At 50.6% G+C, this 26,888-nt stretch overlaps 2 protein-coding genes across 9 annotated transcripts in view; one reads left to right on the top strand and one right to left on the bottom strand.

The window, feature by feature from the left end:
- Window positions 1-982: 982 nt before the first annotated feature.
- On the bottom strand, window positions 983-25,770 carry ZSWIM9 (zinc finger SWIM-type containing 9). Of its 5 annotated transcripts, none has more exons than XM_057534355.1 (4): window positions 25,455-25,770; window positions 24,155-24,547; window positions 15,093-15,405; window positions 983-3,547 (listed from the first exon to the last, which is right to left on the bottom strand). In XM_057534355.1, the coding sequence occupies exons 1-4, from the start codon at window positions 25,637-25,639 to the stop codon at window positions 1,358-1,360; spliced, it is 3,081 nt and encodes a 1,026-aa protein (XP_057390338.1). In that variant the 5' UTR covers window positions 25,640-25,770; the 3' UTR covers window positions 983-1,357. The 5 variants fall into 5 exon arrangements, with proteins under 5 accessions (XP_057390338.1, XP_057390339.1, XP_057390341.1 ...); XM_057534356.1 differs by having other exon boundaries at window positions 24,155-24,430; XM_057534358.1 differs by having other exon boundaries at window positions 24,155-24,430; window positions 25,459-25,595.
- LIG1 (DNA ligase 1) overlaps window positions 25,765-26,888 on the top strand; it is a 39,827-nt gene continuing 38,703 nt past the window's right edge. For 3 of the 4 annotated variants that reach the window (XM_057534360.1, XM_007168212.2, XM_007168213.2), the window contains exon 1: window positions 25,765-25,924. The gene's annotated coding sequence lies outside the window, so the exon portion shown is untranslated. The remainder of the gene's footprint in view (window positions 25,925-26,888) is intronic. The other variant, XM_007168210.2, reaches the window with a different exon arrangement.

The raw sequence follows: 26,888 nt of genomic DNA, 5'->3' as shown, positions 1-26,888 counted from the left end.
ACCCATTGGGCAGGATCAGGCCCCACGCCCATTCTTTTTTTTTTTTTTTTTTAATAAATTTATTTTTATTTATTTATTTTTGGCTGCACTGGGTCTTCGTTGCTGTGTGCGGGCTTTCTCTAGTTGTGGAGAGCGGGGGTTGCTCAGCAGTTGTGGAGTAGGGGCTTAGCTGCTCCGCAGCATGTGGGATCTTCCCGGGCCAGGGCTCGAACCTGTGTCCCCCGCATTGGCAGGCAGATTCTCAACCACTGCGCCAGCAGGGAAGTCCCCCCACGCCCATTCTTAAACCAATCACTGGCATAGTGGCCGAGATTGGCATGGACTAATCATTGGAGGATCCAGGGATGTTGGCAAGCTGTTCCCATGGCATACTGGCCCAGGCAAGGGAGGATGAGGCCTGAGCTGCCATGAAGATGGATTCATTTTGGGTCCCTGCATTCCATCAACAGTAGGGCCTGTTGATAGAAAAAGTCAAGGAATGCTGGACCATCTCAACTGCCCTCTGGGTCTGGGCCTCCCACCGTCCCCCAGAAGCCAAGAACTCAGCACAGAAACCAAAATAATACTGTTTTATTCCAATCTTGAAGCACAGAAGTCCAGAGGGTTCCCCTCCCCCACTGGAGAGCCTCCAGCCCATCTCACCAGACTCCCAGGGCCCCCTCTTATTCTGCCTCTTCCAGGAATGACCAACCAGAAGGTGAAGGGGATCCAAGACTCCAGGCCTTAGAGAAATCCCCAAGTCATTCCCCTCTCGTTTCTTCTCTCCCCCCTCTCCCACTCCTTTCCTTTGCCATCTCCTTTTTTTCTTGCCTCTCCTCCATCCGTCTCCTCCTCCCTTCCCCCCCCCCCCTCTCCTTTCCTCCCTTCCCCTGTTTGTCCCCATTTCTTCCCCATTTCTGCCTCTTTTCTTGTCCTCTCTCCACCACGTCTGTGTCCCCTTTGTCTTTCCTCCCCTTCCCTCTTCTTCATTACCCCCCCCGTTTTTCCCTCCTCCTGCCAGGCTCTCCCCACATCCTGGTGTCCTCCCCTCCCCCAGCTTTATCCCCTTCCTTCTCCTGTCCGGACCTGACCCTGTCTACACCCTCTCACCACACATTTCCTCTCTGGAGGGAAGCCCTCAGAATCCACCCTGGCCACCACCATCTGCCACAGCTGCGGCTCCAGGACCTCCGAGACCACACCGTCTGCTTCCCCTCGGACCCAGAGAGGCAAACTGCCCGGATGAAGTCGCTGGATGCCCCAGGAGGTGGCCGGGGGGACTGGGGTGGCCTCCTTGGCCTCAGCCTCCGTTATCTTTGGGATCGAAGAATGCCCTCCCGCGCCCACCGTGGAGGGTGACGGGCAGGGGCGCGCAGGCTCAGGGCTCGGGGGCTCTCCCCCAGCAATCCCTGAGCAGGTCCATGTGGAATAAGGCTGCCCCCGTGAGCAGGCGCGCGGCGAAGAGGTGGCGGCAGGGCAGACGCCGGGCGGCATGGATGGAGCAGCTGCAGCGCGTCAGGGCCCCGTCCAGGAAGAAGTCCGAGGTGCCGTCCTTCAGGGCAAAGCCATCTCCTGTCCAATGGAACCCGCGGGTCCCGTGCTGCCGGGCGAAGGCCAGCTCCTCGGCCACCAGCTCTGCCAGCTCTGGCCCGCAGGCCGCTCGGAACTTGGCCAGGGGTTCCCAGTCTACCTCCTCCTCCTCCGAGGGGCAGCAAGGCCTCTTTGATGCCCTTGGGCCTTCTCCTCCACTTCCTTCCTGCGCGCTCTCTCCGGCCGCCAGGTACGTCCTCCTTGTCACTGCCCACTCTGGGTCACCCTCCAACACAGTCCCCACGGGAGTGCTGCACGTGCCTCCATTCCCCAGCCCTAGACGGCCCCCTGCTGTGTCCCCACACTCCATCCCCTGCCCTCCTCTGCTCTTGGGGCCCCCAGCCTGGTCTCCCCCTTCATCTCCATTCTCCAGGCCTGTCACCCTCGTGTCCCCCAGCTGGACCAGAACTACATCCTCGAGCTCCCTTCTTCTTTTCACACCCAACCTCACTGCTCGCTCTTCTCTAGCCTCTGGCCCTCTCTGCCTCCCATCTCCCCATTGGGGCCCCCTTAGGTATCCGTTCTCGGGGACCAACTCCAGGGGCTTCTCCACATGGACTTTCCTCCAGTTTCTGACCTCCTGCCCCCTTTCCTTCTCTGCTTCCAAATGCGGCCCTTTCCAGTCTCTGGTTTTCAGCCCACTTACCCTCTCATCGTGCAACTGGGCCCCCCTCCAGGAGCTCCCGTCAAGACTGCTGGCCCTCTCATAATCAAACAGGGTCCCCCTCCCGTCTGGGGTCTCCAGCAGCCTAATCCTTCCATCCTCCAGCTGGGCCAGCCTCCAGGTGTACTCTTCCAATCCCCTCAACCTCTGGCCCTCCACCTGGGCGCCCCTCCAGATATAATCTTCCAGTCCCCAGTCTTTCTCACCCTCCAACGGCCCCCCCCTCCAGTCTCTGATCGCGGGCCCTCTCAAGTGCTCGTTCTCCAACTGGGACCCTCTCCAGACACTCCCCTCTAGCCCTCTCACCTTCTGGTTCTCCAAGTGGACCCCTCTCCAGTCTCGGATTTGCAACCCTCTCCCCTTCTCACTTTCTACCTGAGCCCCTTCCCGGTCTCTGGTCTCCAGCCCTCTGGCCCACTCCTTCTCTAACTGGGCTTCTCTCCGAAAACTTCCTTCCTTCCGCGCCCCGCCCCAGTTTCCGGTTTCCAGGCCCTTCATCCTCTCGTTCTCCAGCTGGGCTCCCCTCCCCAGCTCACCCTCCAGCCAAGGGCCCCCATCGTCGGAGACATCCGGCGCCGCCTCCCCAGCCGCGTCGGCCCACTGCATGGCCACCAGGTCGCGCAGGCACTGCGCCACGCTGCGCGAGGGGCTCAGGCGGCGCAGCAGGCGCCGGCGGTGGCCGCGCACCAGGGCGCACGCGTCCAGGTCGCGGGCCGCCTCGAAGGCGCGGAAACGCACCCACATGTCCCGGCGCGGCGCCCAGTTGCGCTCGAAGTAATCGACGAAGGCGGCCGGGCCGTGGGCGCGCAGCTCGGCCAGCGCCTCGGCGTAGGCGGCGGGCGACAACGCGCCCGCCAGGCGACACAGGCGCGGCCACAGGCCCGGGTCCTCGCGGCCGGCGCCGCCCAGCTCCTGCGCCTTGCTGAAGAGCGTCTCCAGGCCCTGCGCCCGGCAGATCTGCACGCGCGCGCCCGGCAGCAGCTGGCGCACGGCGGGCAGCTGTGCCGCCACCTCGGGCCCGGCCGTGAGGCAGCGCACACGGCCCTTGACGTCGGGCGCGCTCTGCAGCAGCGAGGCCAGCGCGAAGCGCAGCAGGCTCGGAGTGCCGGGCCGCGCCACGCAGCAGGCGGCCTGGCGCGCGCGGCCCGCGCCGTCCACGCACAGCACCGCCAGCAGATCCAGCGCGCCCTGCAGTCCCGGCAGCCGGTCCACCAGGAGCATGCGCGGGAAGCGCCGCAGCATCGCCCGGGTGCGCGACGTCAGGAAGAACACGGTCTCCACCACCGCCTGGTCCTCCACGAACACTAGCTTCACCTGCGAGCGGGGGCGGAGAGGCGGGGAAAGAGGTCAGGAGGTGCCCGGGGTCGCCCCGCCCACGATTTCCCCCTTTGGGGAAACGGGACTCCGTTCATTCATTCTTTCATACGTGCGTGCTTTTTTGACCAGCAGGAGGCAGTGCAGGGGAATGATTAAAAACGCGGATTCCGGATTGCCTGGGTTTCCGATGCCGGCCCCACCATCTAAGAGCTGTGTGGTTTTGCCCACTAGACAGCCTCTCTGAGCCTCAGTTCCCCCTACTAGGAACTGCGTATTCATTCCTTCCTGCGGTCAGAGGCACTCTAGGGCAGTGGTTCTCCAAGTGTAGGTTCTGAAGTAGCTGCGTCAGCATCGCCTGCTGGGACCTTGACAGAAATGCACATATTCTCAGGCCCACCGCAGCCCTGCTGAGTCAGAAATTCCCGGGGAGGGGCCTGGCAATCTGCTTTGACAAGCCCTCCCGGGGATTCCCACGCACGCTCAAGTTTGAGAGCCACAGGTCTAGAAGTAAAGCGCACAGACTGTGGAGGCAGATTGCTTGGGTTTGAGTTCTGGCCTCACCAACGCTTTTAACTACGTGACTTGAGCTCTCTGTGCCTCAGCTTCCTCCTTAACCTCCTCGTTTCCCAATTTCCCCTTCTGGGAACTAAAGAGTCATTCTTTCATGCATGGAGGCCTGGGCTGAGACCCTGGAGCCCCCATTTCCTGGCTGTGTGGCTTCCCGCAACTTCCCTGACCTCTATCTCATTTGCAAAATGATGATGATGAGGGTGTGATTGGACGGATGAAATGAATTAAAGCATTTAGAACACTGCCTGGCACAAATAATATTACTATTATTCAACAATACTCACCCAACAAATAGTAAGTGCTCTTGAAGTGTTCCTTATTACCATAATTATCACCCCTGCTTAAAGACCACGTGCTCCTAAAGGTCTTCTCTGACCATCCCATCTAAGCGGACACCACAGCTCTCTCTGGATGCTTCTGGCCATGGCACTTACCGCCCTGAAGCATGTTACATCGTTATCTGCTGCTTTGCTTATTGCCTGTTTGCCCTCCCTAAGATGTAAGCCCCACAAGGATATTGCTTCATTTAACTTTTGCATCCCTTGATGCTTTGAACGGCTCCTGGCCTGAGCCACAGCTCAATACATCCCGAATGAGTGAGTAAATGAATGTGCGAATGTGCGGTGATATCCACTGGCCGTGTCTCTGGAGTGGAAGTTCAGGGAATCCTGGCTTTGAATCCTAGTTCTGAATCCTGGTTTAGTCTCTTCCTAGCTGTGAGACCTCCGGCAAGTCACTTCCCCTGGCATTTTTTTTTTGGCTGCGCTGAGCTGGCTTGTGGGATCTTAGTTCCCCAACCAGGGATCAAACCCGGGCCCCTGGCAGTTGAAGCGTGGAGTCCTAACCACTGGACCGCTAGGGAATTCCCTCCTCCGGCATTTTAGCTTCAGTTTCCTTTTATGCAAAATGGGAATATATGTCTATTTGACGCTTGTGGTGAGGCTAAATAGAGATTATCCGTGTCCAAAGTTTGGAATGATGCCTGGCATGTATCAAATCCCAGCTATCGTTACCATCTTACTTGAGTTCTCAGCAGCATTCAGTACAGTGACCCTGTCCCCTTTCTGGAACGTAGGTCTCTTTTGGCTTCTGTCACCCTGAAAACCTCCTGGCTTTCCTCCTTCCTCCCAGCCATCTCCTCTGCAGTCTCCTTTGCTTGCCCCTCCTCCTCTGCTCCCTCTAAATGTTGCTGCACTGCAGGGCTCGTCCAGGCCCTCTCCTCTCCTCTCTCGTGTCTCTAGGCTCAGCCAAGATGATCTCATCCAGTTACATGGCCTTTAGCATCTCTAAGCTGATAACTCCCAGTTCTGTATCTCCAGGCTCCAGACCCACCTACTTACCTGTCTCTGCAGCAACATGGACCCTTAGACAGCTCATGTGTCCCTTGAGACTGATGGCCCGAAGGCACCCTTGATTCTCACTCCCCACCAACCTGCCCCTCCTTGGTCGGCTGCCTCTTCCGCAATGGCTTCACCATCCACTTTATAGCTCAGGCCCCAGCACTCAGGGCTGATTCTTGGCTCCGCTGCATGCAATCCATCCCCAAATCCTAGCAGCGACCTTCAGAATCTGACCCCTTCTCCCCGCCCCCATGGCCACTGGTCAAAGCCATAACCACCTGTCACCTGGATTACTGTAGCCACTTTTGCCTGGGCTCCCTGTCTCTCCCTGTCCCCCACACGGCTGCTGGGGGGCATTTTCAAGACTCTGACCAGATCAACCCCTCCCCTCCTTAAAAACCTTTCCCAGAATTTCCCATCACCCTTCAAGTCAAATCCAGAGTTCAGGCCACAGCTGTGCACTGGGCGATCAGGCCCTGGGACCTCATCTCTGTCCCTCTCGTCTGCCTTGGGCTCAGCCACTCTGGCCTCATTATTTTTGCACAAAAGCCACTTAATGGGGTAGGGAGATTAGCAGCGATGAGCTAGTGTCCCCTATACCAGGCAGACGGCTAGACTGTTTCAGCCAGGCCCTGCAGAGCTGGCCTACAGCTGCAGAACCAGGATTGGAATACAGTTTAAACACAGATCTCTCCACAAACCATTCTGCCATAATCTGACCTCGTCCTATGAAACCAGTTAAAATGCAATGCACAGTTCTCCACTTTCAAGATCAAAAAAAAAAACAAAAACAAAAAACAAAACCCAAAAAGCCAACAACAACAAAACAATTCTATTAAAAAAAAAAAAAGTCTAGTGGAGTCCAAAAAGAGCAAGAAAATTGCTTTCCTCACCCTAAAATTATACATTCAGCATCTTAAATAGAAGAGGCAGTCAATAAATTTTATGGCAAAGCCTAGTCAGCTTACCACTGAATTGGTTACAATACCACTATCTTTTTTTTCAACCATCATTAATTTTTACACCTACTATTACTTTATGATTTAATGTATCTTAGCAGATGTTTCCATCTAGGACAGTTCTGTCCAATACAGTAGCCATTTACATTTAAATTAAGATTTAAAAAGATATAAAAATTCACTTGCTCAGTCACACTGGTCATATTTCACTGCTCAATAGCCACGTGAGGCTAGTGTCTACTCTATGGGGCAGTGCAGATAGAGGACATTTCCATCACCACAGAAAGTTCTATTCGACGGTGCTGGTCTAGAAACTAACGTAAAGATAAAAGTCATCGGATGTGAACTAGACTTACTGGGGTGATCATTTCACAATATATACAAATATCAAATCATTATGTTGTACACCTGAAGCTAATAGAATGCTATAGGTCAATTACATCTCCAAAAAAAAAAAAAAAGAATAAACAACAAGGTCCTACTGTACAGCATAGGAAATTATATTCAACGTCCTGTGATAAACCATAATGGAAAAGAATATAAAAAAGAATGTATATGTATGTATAACAGAATCACTGTGCTGTACAGCAGAAATTAACACAACATTGTAAGTCAACTATACTTCAATTTAAAAAAAAGAAAATTTTTATAGGCATAATGGGTTAAAAAAAAAAACCTTACATGATTCTATAGTATTAGGTAAGTTCTTACCTTTTTCTCCTTGGGAAAAGGAAGAAGAGAAAAGTTAAAACAGCAAAACTTATTTGCCTTGAGAATTTTCTGGAGCTGGCCAGCACTTGCCTAATTAGGAGCTGACTTTCATTCTTAAAGAGAAAACTTAGATTTCTGATCTTGAGTTTTCTTTCTAAAGAAGGCTCATAAGCTTTTCTTGCACAGCCGTTTGTTCATTAAACGGCATTTACTAAGCACCTACTGTGTGCTTGACACTGTGTTAGCCTTGAGGAGAGAGAAGAGACTGAATGAGGCAGGTGCAAGTCCTGCCCTGTTGGACTGGCCAAGTCTCCATGAACAATAACACAACTAGTGTTGCTTTCAGCCGAGAGCCCCGATGACTGGATAGTTAAGGGTTCCTGGACCCTGGAGCCAGACCGTAGGGATCCAAATCCAGGTTCTTCCTCTTACTAACTGCACAGATTTATGCATCAGCTGTGTGACTTAGGGAAAGTGTCTGAACTTCTCTGTGCCTGAGCTGTTCCCATCCGCAAAGGTGGGGAGTGTGACTGCATTGGCCTTATAAAGTTGCTGTGAGGATTAAATGGGTTAATCTGCATGAAGCTTGGAGATCAGTGCCTGGCACGAGGTCAGTGTGTATTGAGTGATAGCTGTTATTATTATTATTATCATCATCTGAGTGTGGAGGACATGCTAAAGAGAAAGGCTAATGGGGCAGAGGTTGGTGTGTGGTTGCTTGTGGGATCTTAATTCCCCGAACAGGGATCAAACCCAGGCCCACAGGGCAGTGAAAGCGCCAAGTCTTAACCACTGGACCGCCAGGGAATTCCCAGTGTGGGGTCCTCTGATTGAGCGAGGATGATTGATGAGAGGGGACCATTATTTTCCTTATATTGCAGATAGGGAAACTGAGGCTGAGAGATTCCAGGTTTGCAGTAAAGGATTAACTCAGCAGGTCTGGGTTGTCCAAACCCCACACTTTCCAAAGAAAGGTCTGGCTCTTTCCTGACTCCTAGGAGACAGCCTCTAAGCCCTTGGAATGTCCTGCCTGATAGAGTGTCTTTGTTCACTTGGGGGGCTTGGGCCACTCTAAATAGTCTCTTGTTAACAACTGGTTTATAGTGGGGGCTTCGGGCTTGACCTCCAGAGGGGCTGGAGACTGAGGTCAGCCACCCAGGCAGTCATATCTACATGACCAAACCCAAAAAAAAACCCTGGACTCGAGGCTTGGGTGAGCTTCCCTGGTGGGCAATACTCCGTGCATGTTGTCACACATTGTTGCCGAGAGGAATAAGCACTGTCCGTATACCTCCACTGGGAGAGACCACTGGTCTCTCCTGGACTCCACCCCATGTGCCCCTTTGCTGATTGTACTCTGCATCCTTTCACTGTAATAAACTGTAACCGTGAGTATAATGGCTTTGCTGAGTTCTGTGAGTCCCCATTGAACCTGAGGGTGGTCTTAGGGTCCCTGACTACACCAGGGAAGTGACTTGCTCCAGATCATGGTGCTGACAAGCAGCAGGGCTGGGATTCAAGTCCAGGTCATAAAGGATGGTGGTGGGGGGAAAAAACAAGGTGTGGACGGAGATGTGTGGGTGACACTGGAGGGGTGTGGTGACATGTGATGAAGGTGGGAGGGGGATACATAAATGAATGAATTTCTCTACCAAATATTTACTGAGCAAATCAGACATGCCAAGTGCTGCTCAAGCACTGAGGAGGGCCAATAAGACACCTCTGAGCGGGAAGAGAGAGCCTGAAAACCAAAGATGAATAAATAGGAACAGGAGATTTCACGTGTGTAAAGTGCTGGGGAGAACTAACCCCCCAGTTCCAAGGCATTAACTCTTTCAACCTCCACAACAATCCTGCACAACAGGTCCTGTTATTACTATCCCCATTTTTCAGATGGGGAAACTGAGGCACAGAGAGGTTCAGTTGCTTGCCTGGGGTCACATGGGTAGTAAACAGCAGAGCTGGGATTTGAATCCAGGCAGTTTGGGCCCAGGGCCCGTGCAACTGACCACCGGACTCTTCACAAAAGTGATCGCACGGGCCTGACACACAGGCTTCTGGGTTGAGACGCAGAGTGGATGGCGGGGCACAAGCGGGGATGCAGCAGCCCAGGGAGGAGCAGACTGGAAGATGGGCATGATCGTGGGTACCGTCTTAGACACACAAATCGGTGGCACAGGGATGCATTAACCATAGACCAGATTCCACAAACACGGACATCAGAAACCATGCCACGCAACACTCCCTACCCACACCTCTTCCTATATTCAGGCACACAGCCTCCTTTTTCATGTGAACAGAATAATACTATTCTCTAGACTGTTCCCCTGCAAAAAATGAGGGAATAAAAATAATAGCTAAATAGCTAAACCATATAGAGCTTCCTACTTTCCAGGCACTGTTCCTTACACACACAAACACACCCTCACACAACAACCCTAACAACTATGAGGTAGTGTCTATTATTATCCCCATTCTATAGATGAACAAACCAAGGTCTGGAGAAGTTACATAACTTGTTCACAACTTACTGGATGTTCCCCAGCCAGGAAGTGGCACAGCTAGAATGTATATAAAGTTTTTAGTGTATATCTGTACAAATAAAATCAAGTTTTTAGCTGTTACTGTATCACCTCCAAAGTGGCTGGTCTGATATAAAAATAGGCTATTGGACACAGAGAAGATTCCCTTGGGGAGCCAGGAAGAGGCAGAAAGGCTGAGACTGAGCCAGGGTAACTACAGAGCAGGGGAAACACAAGCCCCAGATTCAGAGAGGGCTCTGGGAGACCCTCAGTGAAACAGCTCTATAAGCCTGTGGTTGTCTTTTTCCCTGTGCCAAGTAATGGTGGGTTTCTCCTGTCCGGGGCACTTGGCCGGACTGCATCTCTCTGCCCCTCTGCAGTTCGCCATGGTCACGTGACTTGCTTTGGCCAATGAGCAAGAAATAAAGTTCAGTGAGGTAAGCCACTGAGATTCCAGGGCTGGTTGTTACTAAGGCAAAACCCAGGCCATCCTGTCACGTCTTAGGACACTCATCGCTCATCCCGAATTTTTCTTTTCTAGAGAGAAACAGATCAGTGTGGCACATTGGGACTATTGTCTATTTTTTATCTTCTCTTTTAAAATGAATTATTCAAATGTGCCAAAATGCACAAGGTCCCAAAGTCAAATAATATAAAGCTATCCAGCACTGGGTCCTCTTCCTACTTCTATTTTCTAACCACTCGGTTGCCATTCGCTATTCTTATGTCCATCCACATCTCTTGCTGTTCTTCCAGATTTTCTTTATGTGAATACAAGCAAGCCACCTTTATATTCTTATTTGCTCCGTTTTATACATACAACATACCATGTACATTGTTTTGCTCCTTGCTTTTTTTTTTTTTTTTGTAACTGAGAAATCTGTTCAGATCAGTTCCTAGAATTGTTCTCATTCTTGTTTAAAGCTACATAGTATTCCAGTTATGTAACCATTACCCATGGGTGGGGTTTGGTTGTTTCCAATCTTTTACTTTCACGAACCCCAATGATTAACCTTGCTTGGAAATCATTCGGCATCTGTGCAACTACATCTGCAGGATAAATTCCCAGCAGTGGGAGAGGGAGTGGTCAAAGGGTGAGTGACTTGGTGGTTTTGACAGATATTGACGAAGAGTCCTCTGTTGAGATTGTACCAGCTGACCAGTTAGTACGCTTAAAAGTAGCACACTCAGAACAACTTTCACCTTTCTCAGAAGGCAAAGCGTACACGTTAGAGAGGGCTGCAACGTTTCTGTGCAAGATCCATCTTCACCCAGAAAGCCAGCTTGCTTGCTGGTTACTCTGGAGCCTGCCACAAAGGAGATGGGATTAGATACCTCAGCCCATCATCACGGCCTCAGGGCAGATTATAAAAGGTCTTAACACCTCCTTGGTTGAAGCGGCTACTCAGTCTTGCCCACAAACGGTGGTTGTGGCTTTGGGGTACATTCTTCTTGTCTGACCCCCTCCCAAGACCAAGTGAACGACCTCAACGCAGGGGGTCCCCGGCATTCAGCTTCTCAAATATAATCGCTCCTTCAGGAAACTGCTGGAAGCAGAGAGAATAATATCCAGAACTCTTTTGCTATATCTTATAAGTGAAAAAAGCCAGGTGAAACTTCCGTGTAAAGGAGACAGACTGAACACATCCTGCTAATTTCACTCCTTCCTGACCTTCAAGTACCTCTAGAGAAAAGGGATTTTTTTTTTTTTTAAGTTATAGAGGCATTAGGAAAGGAGACAACAGGACCCAAACTTCAGAAGTTGGAAAGCAGATGGACAAGCTGACCGCCGCTCCCCACAACAAGAAAAGAAAACAAAAGCAACCCCCCCAAAAAACCCCATCAGTTGGGACCAATAGCAGAGCCCTCAAAAGGAACTGGCAAACCCTGGCAGTGTGGGGAGGTTAAAACAAAGGGTATGAGGGCTGTTTTAGAAGCAGTTAGATCTGTTAAGCTCATGCTTTTTCTCACGCCCAGGTGGCTGGAGATTTATTCTGTGGAGGCAGTAAAACAGAGAGGGTTGCTGGCCCCGGGGACATCGGGCCCATCTGCTGGCGGGGCAGGGGGGAGTGGTAGTTCCGTGCATCTTGCTGGCGGAGGGCCAGCTCCCCAGCCCTCTTCCCCAACATGGCTCCCAGAAGCTGGCAGCCTGGGCTTTACCTGCCAGCCAGCCAGCCAAGTGGTTGGAGTTTTCTCAGGGGGATTTGACCGGCCCCAGAGGAAGAACAAAAGATGCTAACATCTGGCACGCCCCAGTATACAAAGCAAGATGCAGAAAAGTGGGTATAACGTGCTACCTTGCTGGGGGAGGGGACAAGGGGAAATAAGGTTAAAAATAAAGACACGCAAATGTATCTGTGTATAGAGCTGTGCCGTTCCATCCAGAAGCCACTAGCCACATGGGACTGTCGAAATTTCCATTAATTAAGTTAAATTAATAATTCAGGGGACTTCCCTGGTGGTCCAGTGGTTAGGACTCTGTGCTTCCACTGCAGGGGGTGCGGGTTCAATCCCTGGTTGGGGAACTAAGATCCTACATGCCGTCCATTGCAGCCAAAAAAAAAAAATTAAGAATTCAGTTCCTCAGTCATACTGGCCATATTTCAAGCACTCAATAGCCACACGAGCTACGCTACTGGACAGTGCAGACACACATCATTTCCAGCATCACAGAAAGTTCCACTGGACAGCACTGGGCCATAGAACAGAAAGATATGTAAAAGATGGATAAACCACTGATACTCCAGCGACCTCTGAGGAGGGGACCTGAGGGGCAGGAGGTGACAAGGGTACTTTTCACTACATACCCTTTTGTACCTTTTGAATTTAGGACCAGGTGAATGTCTTACATACCCAAAAAGCCAATTTAAATTTTTTAAAAAAGGAATAACCCTTTCACTTGGTCTGTCTCTTGGTTTTCTAGAACGTCTTCATTTCTTTTAAAAATATTAAGGTGGGCCAACATATGACTCTGCAATCCCACTCCTGGGCATATATCCTAAGAAAACTCTAATTTAAAAAGATACATGCACCCCGATGTTCATAGCAGCACTATTCACAATAGCCAAGATGTGGAAGCAATCTAAATGTCCATCGACAGAGGAATGGATGAAGAAGATGTGGTATGTATATGCAATGGAATGCTACTCAGCCAAAAAAAAGAATGAAATAATGCCATTTGCAGCAACATGGATGGACCAAGAGATTATCATACTAAGTGAAGTAAGCCAGACAGAGAAAGACAAATACCATATGATACTTATATGTGGAATCTTAAAAAAATGATACAAATGAACTTATATACAAAACAGAAATAGACCCACCGACATAGAAAACAAACTTATGGTTACCAAAGGGGAAAGGCAGGGGGAGGGATAAATTAGGAGGTTGGGATTAACATATACACACTACTATATATAAAATAGATAACCAACAAGGACCTACTGTATAGCACGGGGAACTATACTCAACATTTTGCAATAACCTATAAGGGAAAAGAATCTGAAAAAGAATAGATATGTTTATATGTATAACTGAATCACTTTGCTGTACACCTGAAACTAACACAATATTGTAAATCAACTATAATGCAATTTAAAAAAATTAAGGTGGGGCAAATCACAGATCCAGGAGCTAAACTTGGTTTAGGCTAGATTTCATGACAGCATCCAAACTGCGTTAAAAGGATGATCCCTTGACATTGAAGGCTTTCCATTATGAATATGCTGCTTCTTGCAGGGGCGACCCTACATAGGGTGTTTCCAGGGTAGAGCTAGAACTGACCGGGAGGGGCCCGAACCTCATTTCCAAACTGGGGAATAGCAGAGTGGTGAAGAGCATGGCCTTGGATCCAGACTGTGTGGGTCTGAAGTCCAGCTCTGTGGTTAAGTAGCTGTGTGACCTCGGGCCAGTTACTTGCCCTCTCTGTGCTTCAGTTTCCTTATTTGTAAAGTGAAGGTGAGAATGGTGGATTCCTTTCTCATAGTGTGCTAGTGGGATTTAAATGGATTACAATTTATAAAGCACTTAGGGTAGTGCCCAGCACATAGTAAGTGCCTGATGAACGTTTCCTAAATTATTATCAATACTATGTGTGGATAGAGGGCTGGGTTTCTGTTGGTGGCTTGAAAGAGGGCTGGTTACTGGGCATGAGATGGAGATGGGGGAGTGCTCTGGACTTGATTCTGGAGAGTGGGTTCACACCTCATCTCTACCCTGAGTTGGGACCTCTTCCATGCATGAGAGAAAAGCACAGCCTGAAGGAGAAACCAATTTTCTTTCTTTCCTTCCCTTCCTTCCTCCCTCCCTCCCCTCCTTCCTTCTTTCCTTCCTTCCTCCCTTCCTTCCTTCTTTCCTCCCTCCCTCCCTTCCTTCCTTCCTTCCTTCCTCCCTTCCTTCCTTCCTTCCTTCCTTCCTTCTTCCCTTCCCTCCAAGTCCACCCTGGCCCTGAAGTTGGATCAAAGCAGCAGAAAGATTCCTCATGGAGGAGCATTATTCTCACCGTTCCTCCAGCACATGAATCTCGCTCCAGCCTCTGAGCCTTCGCACTGGCTGTTCTTTCTGCCTGGAACTCACTTCCTTCTGAAGACAGAATGGGGAATCCCTTCCCTCCAGTCTGTCTCCTTTGCTTCACCATCATGTCCTCACTGAGGCCTTCCCTGACCACTCACATTAAAATAGCACCCTTACGATTGTCCACGCCCTCGCCCTCTTCTTCTTTACCATTCTCCTCCCCAATCCATCGTATTATGTCATGTAGCACCCTCCCTACTAAGACGTGATCTGGGTGGTGGGCACAGGGGTGTTTTTAACTTTGTGAACACTCACCAAACTCTATACTTATCATTTGTGCATGTTCTATGTGTGTCGTTTCAGTTAAAAAAAAAATTTTTTTTTTTAAATAGCACTTTCCATCACTCTGGATCCTCTTCCTCCTAGCCCCAACCCTAATGACCTGATATCATATTTGGATGCATCTGTCTATGATTGGTTTCTCCCCCGACAACTGCAAGGTTGTAGTAGCCAATCGCTGCAAGTGGCTATTTACATTTCAATTCGTGAAAATGAAATACCATTTAAAAACTCTGTTCCTCTGTCCTACTGGCCGCAGGGCAAGCGCCCAATAACCACGTGTGGCTTCGGGACTACCATACTGGACAGCGCGGAATCACAAGGCATTCGCATCACCGCAGAAAGTTCTAGTGGAGGGCGCTGCCTTACGGGATGAGTTCTCTGAGGGAGGGGGCCATATCTTGCGGGCGGCCGCCCCCGACCACCACCCCATGCCTCGATAAATCTTGAATGAATACGCGAAGGAATGAATGAAAGGCGTGAATGGATGAGTGGGTGGATGGATGAATGAATGAACGGCCCGCGAGTCTTGGGCGTGGCTCTCCCCCGCCGCGCCCCGCCCCCCGCCCCGCCTCACCCGAGACCCCACCTTGGCCTCGGGGTCGGTGCGGAAGAGCCCCTCGAGCACGTGCAGGGCGTCCAGGACGCCGTGGTCGCGGCCCTTGCAGTAGGAGAGCAGGCGGTGCACGTCGGCCGGGGCCACGAACTGCTTGGAGATCTTGTTGGTGGTGCGCACGGGAAGGCAGGCGTTGGCCAGCAGGTGGCCTGGGCGGAAGTAGTAGGCGAACTCGAGCGGGCAGGCCGGGTGTGAGTGGGTCAGCTGGCACTCTGTCACCACGAGGCGGTCCCGCAGCGGGCTCAGCTTGACGATGATGAAGGCCGGGCAGCCGGGCTGGGGGGACCTGCGGGAGGAACGACCACGGCCGCCAGTCACATCACCCTGCTGCCTGCCCTCTTCTGCCTTCTCTCTCCTCTCTCCTTTATTCTTATTATTATTTTTTAACATTAAGAATTGTTTCAAGGAGGGGAAGGGACTCATTAGGAGTTTGGGATTAAAATATACACAGTACCATATATAAAATAGATAACCAACAAGGAACTATACTCAATATCTTGTAATAACCTATCATGGAAAAGAATCCAAAAAAAAGAATACACATATAACTGAATCACTTTACTGCACACCTGAAACTAACACAACATTGTAAATCAATTATATTTCAATAAAAATTTTTAAAAAGTTGTTTCAAGTGTAGAGAAGAGTAGAGGGCCTTAAGAATATGCCAGCTCTGTGACCTTGGGCAGGTCTCTTCAGGTCTCTGGGCCTCAGTTTCCTCTTAAAAGGGAGCAATAAACATCATACCTTTCTCATAGGGTTGTTGTGAGGATTAAAAGAATTGATACCTGGAAAGCACTGAAAAACATTGTCTGGAACATGGGGGAGCGCTGTACGTTTGCTAGAATTCTGCACCCACCACCCCCAGCTCTATTAAAAGTGAATGCATAGTTTATTATACTTACCTCAATCAACTTTAAGAAATAAAACATTTCATATACTCCTGTATCCGCTTTTGATTTAGTGATAACAACATTGCAAGCTGAGGCCTTCTGTGAACCCTGTCCCAACAAAGTCCCCTCCCTCCTTCTGACCCCAGAGGTAGCCACTACCCAAATTAGGTATTGAGCATTCCCACATATGTTTTAATGTATCTATAAACACGTGCCATGGAGCAACTAAGCCCGTGTACCACAACTACCGAGCCTGCGCTCTAGAGCCCGCGAGCCACAACTACTGAAGCCCGCGCACTTAGAGCCCGTGCTCCGCAACAAGAGAAGCCACCTCAATGAGAAGCCCGCGCACCGCAACGAAGCGTAGCTCCCGCTCACTACAACTAGAGAAAGCCTGTGTGCAGCAAAGAAGACCTAATGCACCCCAAAATAAATAAATAAATAATTTTTTAAAAACACACGTTTAAAAAAAAAAAAACAGTGGAAGGTATGTTACCAGGTTTTAAAACTTTGTACACATGAAAAGGGGCTCAAACTCATTAGGCATCAAGGGAACACATATCAAAACCCTAGGGTGGTATATATACACAATGGACTATTACTCAGCCATAAAAAAGAATGAAATAATGCCATTTGCAGCAACACGAATGGACCTAGAGATGACCATACTAAGTGAAGTAAGTCAGACAGAGAAAGACAAATATCATATGATATTGCTTATATGTGGAATCTAAAAAAATGATACAAATGAACTTATTCATGAAACAGAAATAGACTCACAGACATAAAAAACAAACTTATGGTTACCAAAGGCAAAAGGGGGGAGAGGGATAAATTAGGAGTTTGGGATTAAAATATACACGCTACTATACATAAAATAGATAACCAACAAGGACCTACTGTATAGCTCAGGGAACTATACTCAATATCTTGTGATAACCTATAATGGAAAAGAATCTGAAAAAGAATATATATATATATATATGTGTGGGTAACTGAATCATTTTGCTGCACACCTGAAACTAACACAACATTATAAATCAAGTATATTTCATTAAAAAAAAAAACCCTAGGGAGAGGCCACTTTACACCAGCAGATAAAAGAGACTGATAACATCAACTGTTGGTGAGGACGTGGAGCAACTGGAACTCTCAGATGTCGTTGATGGGAGTGTGAAATGGTACAGTCACTTTTTTTTTTTTATTTATTTTTTATTTTTTTTTATTTTTTTATTTTAATGAAATAATAGATTTTTCAGTACAACATGCACGTGAAGCATGTGTACCATTCTGGTATAACTGGAAATGAAACCTTGCTATTTTGAGTATCCAAATGGATTTTAGTTTTGAGTCACTGTGTTTTTTTTTTTTTGTTTTTTTTTTTCACCAGTGTCGTATATTTATTGGTATTTGTTGCAATTGATGAACATCATTATCACCCAAAGTCAGTAGTTTACATTAGGGTTCGTTCTTGGTATTGTACATTCTATAGGTTTTCACAAAACTATGATGACATGCATCCACCATTACAGTATCATATAGAATGACTATTCACTGCCCTAAAAATACTCTGCTCCACCTATTCATCCTTCCCTCCCTTTTAATCCCTGGCAACCACGGTACAGTCACTTTTGAAAAACTGAGTGGCAGTATCTACTGAAGCTGAGCATGTGCCACCTCTGTGAATAGCATTTCCACTCAAGATAAATGCCTGCAGATGAGCACCGAAAGATGTGCACTAGAATGTTCATAACGGCACCATTCATATTAGCCAAATACTTGAAACAACCCAAACACAGAATAGAATAGGAAAACAAGTTGTGATATATTCCTAAAAATAACATACTAATCAACAATAAGAATCAGCAAACCATTACTCTCCCCCCAAACATGGATGATCTCACAAACCTGCTGGATGAAAGAAGACTGACAGAAAAGAAAACCCACCACATGGTTGTAGTTTATAGAAATTCAACAACAGGCAAAGCTAACCTCTGCTGGCCAAAGAGTGGACAGTGGTTACCCTGAGTGGTTATGGGGGGCATGGTGGAGGGGGGTTTTTGGCATCGGATGTATTCTGCCTCTTGTACTGGGTGCTGGTTACATGTGCATTTTACTTGGGGAAAATTCATCAAGTTGTACATGCAGGATGTGTGCACTTTTCTGAATGTGTTACACTTTTTAAAAAAGTATACTTGGGGGACTTCCCTGGTGGTTCAGTGGTTAAGATTCCATGCTCCTAAAGCAGGGGGCCTGGGTTTGACCCCTGGTCAGGGAACTAGATCCCGCATGCCGCAACTAAGACCCAGCGCAGCCAAATAAATAAATAAATATTCAAAATAAATAAGTAGAAGTTTACTTGGGAAATTCTTGTTTTCCAGCATGATGTCGGGCGGAATGACAGCCCCCCCAAGGATAGTCACATCCTAGTCGCAGGAGCTGGGCAATGTTACTGTACATGGCAAATGGACTTTGCAGACATGATTAAATTCGGATCTTGAGATGAGGAGAAGATACTGGGCCCAAGGTAATCACAAGGGTCCTTATAAGGGGAAGAGGGAAGCAGAAACGTCAGTCAGAGAAAGATTGAAAGATGCTACGCTCTTGGCTTTAAAAGTGGAGGAAGAGGCTGCAAACCAAGGAAAGTGGGTGGCCTCTAGAAGCTGGAAAAGGCAGCAAAACGGATTCTCCCCTCAAGCTTCCAGAAGAAACGCAGTCCTGCAGACACCTTGATTTAGCCCAGTGAGACCCGTGTTGGACTTCTGACCTTCAGAGGTGTTAGGTCATGCATTTGTATTATTTTAAGCCGCTACATTTGTAGTTATTTGTTACAGCAGCAACAGGAAACAAATATAAGCATCCCACTCAATATATCCTTTTGTAGCTTGCTTTTTCACTCCTCAGCGCTTCAAGACTTTTATGTTTCATTACTTGCTGCCTAATATTCCACTCTGCAACTCCGCCAACTGTTATGTCGTCTCCAGTTCTCCCTTCTTACAAACAACACTTGAGCGAACACTCTCTTATACATCTCTTTGTGTGTGAGCAAGAGTGTGTCCCGGACAGCGGTTTTCAAACTGAAGGGCATGGCCCATCACCTAACATCAATTTAGGGAGTGACATCCAGCATGGTAGAAAATGAAAGAGCGCCACAACTACTGAGCCCACGCGCCACAAACAGAGAGAAGCCTGCGCACTGCAACAAAAAATCCTGCGTGCCACAACTAAGACCTGCAACCAAGACCCAATGCAGCCAAATAAATAAATAAATAAATACTTAAAAAACAAAAACAAAACAAAAAAAAGAGAATAGGGGAAAAGAAAATCAGAGTATATTTCCCTGATAATATTTAAATTGACATCTGCTGTCTGAAAGCGGGTCCATGTTTCTCCAAGGGGAGGTGAGCTCAGCATTTTTGGTAGATTTCATGTTTATAGAGCAGGGGTCAGCAAACTTGTTCTGCCAAGGGCCAGATGGTAGATATGTCCTGTTGCTATACTGCAGACACAGCCATGGGTGATATGTAAATGAATGGGTGTGGCTGTGTGTCAATAAATCTTTATTTACAAAGATGAGCTGCAGGTTGCATTTGGCCCAAGGGCTCCTAGTTTGCCAACCCTTGTAACACAGACCATCTGGGGCCTGGCATATAGTTAAGAAGCCTGGCTCCCAGGGGGTAAATGCCAGTAGCACACCCCACCCCCAAAATGCTCCTACGTTCTTTCTAAACAGTCCCTGAGGAGGGGGACCCTTCTTAGGATCTACCCTGAGAACTTCCAGTCTAAATACTTAGGAATTGTCTTTGTTAAATCAGAAAGGGATCCTTGACACACCCCTTTTCTCCTCTATGCACGAAGTAAAACCCTTGAGGCTGACAGATTTTAAAAATCTACATGAGCATTTGAGACTTTTTGCCTAGCTTAAAGTAACAAAAATAATGCAAATTCAGAAAAATCGAAAGTGTAAAATCATTGTAAATAAAATACAAATGTGGAGCCACCATGATGGTATCAGATGCAGCTCAAACAAATTTCCAACCCACAGTCATTTCTGATCTACCAAAATGGCAAGTTCATGGGGTTCTACCCAGTACATTTGTCTAGAAAAATTCACGGGCTTTGGGGAAACTCTCTGGTTTGACCTCTTTGGGCCTGGGTGTTTCAGCCCCTAGAACAAACCCCCGCTCAGGGGAGGTTACCTCTCCTGGGAAGCCGTGCATCTTACCAGAGAATGGCATGTCCCCTCTGCGGGTTCCCAGTATGCCACACGATGGTCTACGGCAGCCTCAACAGGCCATTTCTCTCCATCTATCTGGGGGAATAATACCACCACCGCCCTGTAACTGTAAACTCCACATGGGCAGGAATTTTAGTCTGTTTTGTTTACTGCTGTATCCTCAGCACCTAGAACAGCTCCTGGCCCCTGGGAGGTGCTCAGTTCAGTAAACAAATGATGAGTGAATGACTGTATCCCCTTTTCTGAAACCCAGGTACCCAGGCACACCACTCATCACTCGTCCCACCAAAACCACCCATCACAAGTCCTGCCCATCATGCCTTTTAAACTCTCCAAATCATCCACTTTTTTCACATTTCCATTGCAACCAACTTACTGTAAGTTTTCCCTCTTCATGAAACATCCTTCTCCCTTCATCTAGTTAACTCCTACTCATCCTTCACAACTCAGAGCCAGCGTCACTCCTCCAGGAAGCCTTCCCTGACCATCCCCAGGCAGATTCCATCACATATTGGGGTGATGATTTGATTGATGCCCATCTGTAATGACTGCTCCCCACTGAATGTGGAGCACTCCCACTGAAATCCCAGCATCTAAAACATACACACCCTGCACATAGTAGGTGCTCAAAACGAACCTCTTGGATGAATGAACAAACACATGGTACCAAGGACCAAAATGTCCTTAGGGTGTCGGCACATTCAACTCTCATATTAACGATCCATGATTGAAATAAAGAGAGAAGAGAGGGAGGGCGAGAGGGAGAGGGAGATAGAATGGTAATTAAAAACGTGGGATTTGTGGTCAAACTGTGTGGGTCCAAATCCTGGTTTTCCTTCTTAGCAGCTGTGTTATCTTGGGAAAGTCCTTTAACCTCTCTGTGCCTCAGTTTTCTGGAAATTGGGGCTAATAATAATACTGACCTTGCAGGGTTGTTGAGAGGATTCAATAAGAGGATTAAATTATGCATATGGTTAGAAAAGGGGCTGGTGCCTGGTAAACAGTTAAAAAAGTCGCTGCTATGTTCAAACATCTTTTTTTTCTTCTAAAAGTACCATTGCTAGGACTTCCCTGGTGGCCTAGTGGTGAGGATTCCGGGCTTTCACTGCCACGGCCTGGGTTCAATCCCTGGTCCGGGAAGATCCCGCAAGCCACGCGGTGCAGCCAAAAAGATTTTTAAAATACCATTGCTTTGTTTTGCACTCCACTTGTCCATTTCTTCTGGATCTTTCAGGTTCTTAAGATCTTTGCGTTTCCAAAGGCTGGTGTGTGTTGGGAAAGGTTGGCAATCCTGTTCTAGCAAGGGAAGTGCCGTGAGAGGCTGGGGGAGAGTGGGAGAGCGCCGGAGCTGGAGGGGGGAAGGGGCAGGGACGGTGATTTCGAGGTCACTGCGCAACCTCCAGGAAAGGCGGAAGGAGCGGCCGGAAAGATGGCCCTTCTGTGTGTTCCCTGGACCATAGCCCCAGCCACCTCCCTGGCCTCTGGTTTCTCTCCTCCAGGTCCATCCCCCCATGAGACCCAGAGGGTCTTCCTACCCCCAGAGCTGACCCTGCTCACAGCCCTCCCAGGGGTCCCCAGTGCCCTAGGATAAAGTCCCAGCCCTTGGACTCAGCCCCGCAGGTCTGGGCCTGACACCGTTCCAGCCACATCTCCTGCCTTTCCTAATATACTATTTCTCCAGACTCTGTCCTCGGTCCCTGGGCTGTGACACTGGTCAGGCCCTGCCTGAGCAGCTAGAGGGACGGAGGGGCTCAGAAGTGATGGGCTCCACGCCACCAGCCACCAGCTCACAACCACCTCCACTGCCAGGCTCCTCATCCAGGGACCATCCCACTGTCGACCCAGCCACCAGGCCCAAGCCCAAGGCACTGTCCTTGCCTCCTTGCTGGCCTGTCACTCCCTCCCATCCCTTCTGCCCCCTGGTTCCCCTCTGCTATTTGTAGACGGACAGTGCCTGCATGTAATATGTGCCATGTGTTTAAGTCAAATACTGCACATACACAAATACATAAACAAAGAGAATCCTTCAAGGCTCCACTTACTGGTCACCTCTTCCAGGAAGCCTTCTAGATCCACCCTGGAAGCTCTCAGTAGAGCTGACCATTCCTCTTTTATCCTCCTCCATCTCCCTCTTCAACATCTTTCTCACTACTTTGGGCCATTTTTTTGTGGGGGGGGGTGTCTTTGACTCCTACATTAGATCCTGAGCTGCTCAAGGGCAGAGACCTGCTCTCTGGGTTCCACATGCCCCTCGAAGAGCATGCACACAGTAGGGGCTCAGTAAGTGTCTGCTGCTTTGCATTGGGTTCTGTTAACAACGAGAGATTCCAGATTGGGCCTAAGCTTCCGGCAAGCTCTTGTGTTCTAGGTATCTGGGTGATGATGGGTGTTTGATCCTGTTCTGCTTCCGGATCTCCAAGTCTGTTTCCAGAATAAGCAGTGAGTAACCTACTGAGAACCGTAATTCTCACAATAGATGTTTAATTAACTATGAGTGAGAATCACTGGTACCGAGTGCTCACCTGGGCTCTCTTCTGAATGACGGGCATGTATGTGCTCATTTAATCCTCACAAAACCTACGCGATCAATACTATTACTTCTCGCCTTCTCCCAGGGCGGCAGCTGAGGCCCAGAAAGGGGACGTCACGAGCTCAGTGTCATAGGCTAGGCAGGAGTGGAGCCATGGTGGGCACCCAGGCTGCCGGCTCCCAGGTCTGTGCTCTTGACTCCTGTAACAGCCCTCCTGTACCCAGCCGCCCCATGTTCCAGGCACTGGGTAAACGCTTTCCTGCTCACGGTAACCTCTTAACAGCGCCACGAGGCAGGTACTGCGCTAACCCCCTTTTGGAGATGAGAAAACTGAGGCTTGGAGATGTGAAGTCCGTTGCCCAAAGAGACCCACCCAGGAAGTGGTGGAGCCGGTCTCGAGCAGCCAGCAGGCAGAGCCTGTGTTCTTAAGTGCACTCCTCTGTCCATGGCTCCCACCCAAGGGTCTCCAACTCACACACAGACAGGGGCCAGACAGGCAAAACAAGGATGTAGCAAAGGATGAGGTGGCAGAGAGCAGCGGCGTCTGGGGCAAACCTGAGCACCAATGCCCCGTCTAATTGGGGTGGCCATCTGCACATGAGAACAAGGTCTCAGCCTCTTCCCGAGCTTGAAGGGAAGCTGGAAACCCAACATTGTATGGGGAATGTTTAGGGTTTAAAATTGGGGTCAATTAAAACACCCCTGGCCACTTGGGTATGTTTCCTAGCCCTCTTGGATTCCTCAAGCCCTTTGTAGCATTACCGTTGGAGGGAACTATTTGTGAGCTTGTTCATATCATGTCAGTCTTCTGTCCGGTATGAAAGTTCCAGAAAGGCGGGGAATTTGTCTGTCTTGCTAAACTCCCCACTCCCCCAAGTGAAATATCCCTAGTTCCCAGCATGGGACCTGGCCCTGTATTTACTGAACGGATGGTTTTTTTTTTTCTATTTTTGTCCTGTGGCTTTCTCTGCAGCTCAGCCTCTGATCTCTTTGTAGGTGTCCCAAATCTGGCTCTCACCTGTTTTTCTGGCTGGCTGGTGTCTCTGGCGCCATGTCTCCATGTTTCTGGAATTTTCTTTTTTAATGTCTCTTGGGTGTGTCTATCTCGCTCCCTGCCTCTCCACGGGTCTCTGTTAAATCTCTAAGTGGAGCCCACCCTCTGTATGTGCCTCGGTCCCTCCAGCAAACTGGCTCTGTCTCCGTCTCAGGAAGCTTCCCTCCTTGACCCTCTCGGCTTCACTTCAAGGTGTATTTAGCGGTTTTAGTTGGCATCTCTCCCCTCCCAGTCTCTGGGGTGAGGGCTCACTGCCTCCCCCTCCCCCGGGCCGCCCTTCCCCCCCAGCCCCCAGCAGGACAGGAGGCTCAGCTCACGCACCCCACGGCGGGCCGGCTGGGCGCGCGCACGTCCTTGCACACCAGCCGCACGTAGCTGTACTTGAGCACGTCGATGAGAGTGTAGAGCGGCGGCGCGCTGGCCCAGCGGCAGCGCGCCAGGTGCATGGAGCTCTTGACGAAGAAGAGCGCCAGCCGCTGCTGGCACCACGCGTCGAAGAAGCGGCTGAACTCGGCCCACGAGAAGAAGGCCCTCTCCCGCAGCTCCTGCTCCTCCTGCCCCGTTGCCGTGCCGGGTGGGGGCTCCATCCTGGGGCGCCTGGGTGGGAGGGGTGGGGAGGACACGTGGATATCAGATCCATCCCCTCCCAAGGCGTCCTGCTTCCTCCATTCTCGGCCTGCCTCTTCGGTGCTGATGCCTCTATCCAGGTGGGGCCTGGGGCGGGATATACCCGTTAATCTCTATACATGAACCTCTAGCCCATCTTTGGCCTCCTTCCACCCCCCCCTGCTTTATTCCTGGGACAGCTGGAACCTGTCATCCTGATCTCTAACTCTCCAGTTCTGGTCGCCGCCTCCATAAATGTGATCCCTAGGCACAGTTGGGGTCCCTCTCCCAATATATGATTCTTAAACTCAATTGTGGACACCTCCTCCAATGTGTTCCCGGCTTCCAGGTAGGACCTCCTCCCCTTCCAGATGTGCCTCCTACATTTGGCGGTAACCTCTAGTGCCCCCATTCATCTGGAACTCCCCCTTCCATGAGCGTACACAGGGGCTATAACCCACATCCAGCTGTGCCCGCCTCTAAAGATGCTCCATCTCTGGATGTGTCTCAGATACCGGGCAGCTGTTGCCCCTCTCCAACATGTGACCCCTATACGGGTTGCCACATCCAGCTGTACCTCTGCTTCCCAGAGATGCTCCCATATCCAGACTTACTCCCCACATCTAGTATGGCCCCTTCGCGTACAGGTGTGTGCCCCATTCACTTGTGGCCAATTCTCAGAAGTGTCACCAATATTCATCTGTGGTCCCCACCTGCCCAGATGCACCGCCCAGCCCAGCTGTGGCCCCCTCCTCCCATCTACAGCTATCATCCTCCCCCAGATATGCGTCCTCGTCCTAGACATGGCCCGTCGTCCTTAGATGGGCTTCATCAACACAGATGCTCCCCCACGTCCAGCTGCGCCTCCCTCATCATTAAGCCCCTCCCAACCGGCTCCAGCCTCCGCAACCCCTCCCAGCCCCGCCTGCCTTGGCACCTCCCATCCCGGCTGTCCCACCCAGCTGTGCCTCTCCCCTCCCCCAGATGTGCACCCTTCCCGCCCCTCCCCACTCACCTACCCGCCCCGGAGCGGCGTCCACATCCCACAATGCCCCGCGCCGAGGCCCGGCCCGGCCCTTGCTCCCGGGATGCCCCGCGCGGCCTCCCGCCTCTCTTCCCGCCGTGCGTCGCGCAGCGGCTTCCACCGAATCTCCCTTTTCCCGCCGGTCGCTCCGCAGACCCCCAGCCACACCCACTCATCCAGAGCAACAGAAGGCTCGGGGCTGTTTCCCAGAGTGCTCTGCGGGAGGGCTCGCCCCACTTCACCCCCTTTCCTGGCAGTCTCGCGTCCGGGAGACTACAACTCCCAGCGTCCTCCGCGCGGCGGCGGCGCTGACTCGCCCCGGCCCCGCCCCTCGGCTCGGCCCCGCCCCCGCCCGCCGAAGTCTGCGCGCGAAGTCCGTGGCGCGAATTTGAGACTGCAGTGTAGCGCCGACCGGTTCCGGGTGTGACGCTCAGGACAGCGGCGCGCGGGCTCGGCGCGAGGCAAGTGGAGCCGGCCGTGAGGGTCTTCAGGGTTGGGGAACGGCGCGCGTGTCGTAAACTCGGGGCTCATGCCTTCGCCTGGTCGATCGGCTACAGAGAGTGGACGTAGGGGACGCTGAGGCGACGGGAAGCGCGCTGCGGAGGGGAGAGCGCGGGCAGCAGGCCGCTGGAGGGGGCGGGGCGGCTTCCGCTGGAGGTTCAGGGCCGGGTAGAAGGTAGACGAGGGCCGAAACCCTTGTACGGGACAGGGTCTGAAGAGAGGCCTGGAGGGGCGGGACTACCTGGAAGGGGCGCGGTTATATAGGGATGAGGGGCGGGGAAAGGCTGTCGGTGGGCGGGGCCATCCGGAAGTTGGACGGGCCGGGGGAGGTGGGCCCACCTGGAAGGGGGTGGGGCTAGGGAAAAGTTTAACAGTGGACGCGGCCGGGGGAAAGGTTGAAGGCGAGGGGTCAGCTTTAAGGGGTGAGCCCAGGTAGATGGAGGTGGGGCCAGAGGAAAGTCAGTGGTAAGAGCTAGGCCTAGGCAAAGGCCTTATGAAAGGTCTCGAACCTTCTGGACGGGGGGAGGTCTGGCCTTGTGTGTGCCTGATGAGGGGGCGGGGCCAAGGGAAGAGCAGTGAAGGGGCGGCTGGACGGCGAGGAGGAGGCCAAGGCCTGGGAGGGCGTGGGGCCATAGAGGAGGTTAGCTGAAAGGTCTGGGCTAATTGTTACCCGAGATGGTGGAGGGAGGGCCAGAAGGGCTTGGGGAGGGAAGAGAGAAGGATCTTGAGGACCTTAAGTGAGGGGGAAGCTTCAAGGGTAAGGGGGAGGGTACTTGGGAGGAAGAGGGGGCGTTTGGAAAGGAGAGCTGGCGTCTGAAAGCTGAGGGGAATCAGTGAGGGGAGCCAGCAGAAAATGGGATTAAGGACATCACTCCCTGGCCACCATCCCCTTTTCAGCCCGTTTGAATTTCTGACTTATTAGGC

Source organism: Balaenoptera acutorostrata, chromosome 19 (genome assembly GCF_949987535.1).
Source record: "Balaenoptera acutorostrata chromosome 19, mBalAcu1.1, whole genome shotgun sequence".
NCBI lineage: Eukaryota > Metazoa > Chordata > Mammalia > Artiodactyla > Balaenopteridae > Balaenoptera > Balaenoptera acutorostrata.
Note: the sequence above shows the minus strand (reverse complement) of the source record. Positions and strands in the feature narration are given on the sequence as shown.

Excerpts from the sequence above, each read along its gene's own strand:
- ZSWIM9 (XM_057534355.1), bottom strand. The coding sequence starts at position 25,639 with ATGAGTGGGTGTGGCTGGGGGTCTGCGGAGCGACCGGCGGGAAAAGGG. Across the intron at positions 15,406-24,154 it reads CCCAGCCGGCCCGCCGTGGG|GTCCCCCCAGCCCGGCTGCC; the intron begins GTGCGTGAGCTG and ends TTCCTCCCGCAG. Across the intron at positions 3,548-15,092 it reads GCACCGACCCCGAGGCCAAG|GTGAAGCTAGTGTTCGTGGA; the intron begins GTGGGGTCTCGG and ends CCCCGCTCGCAG.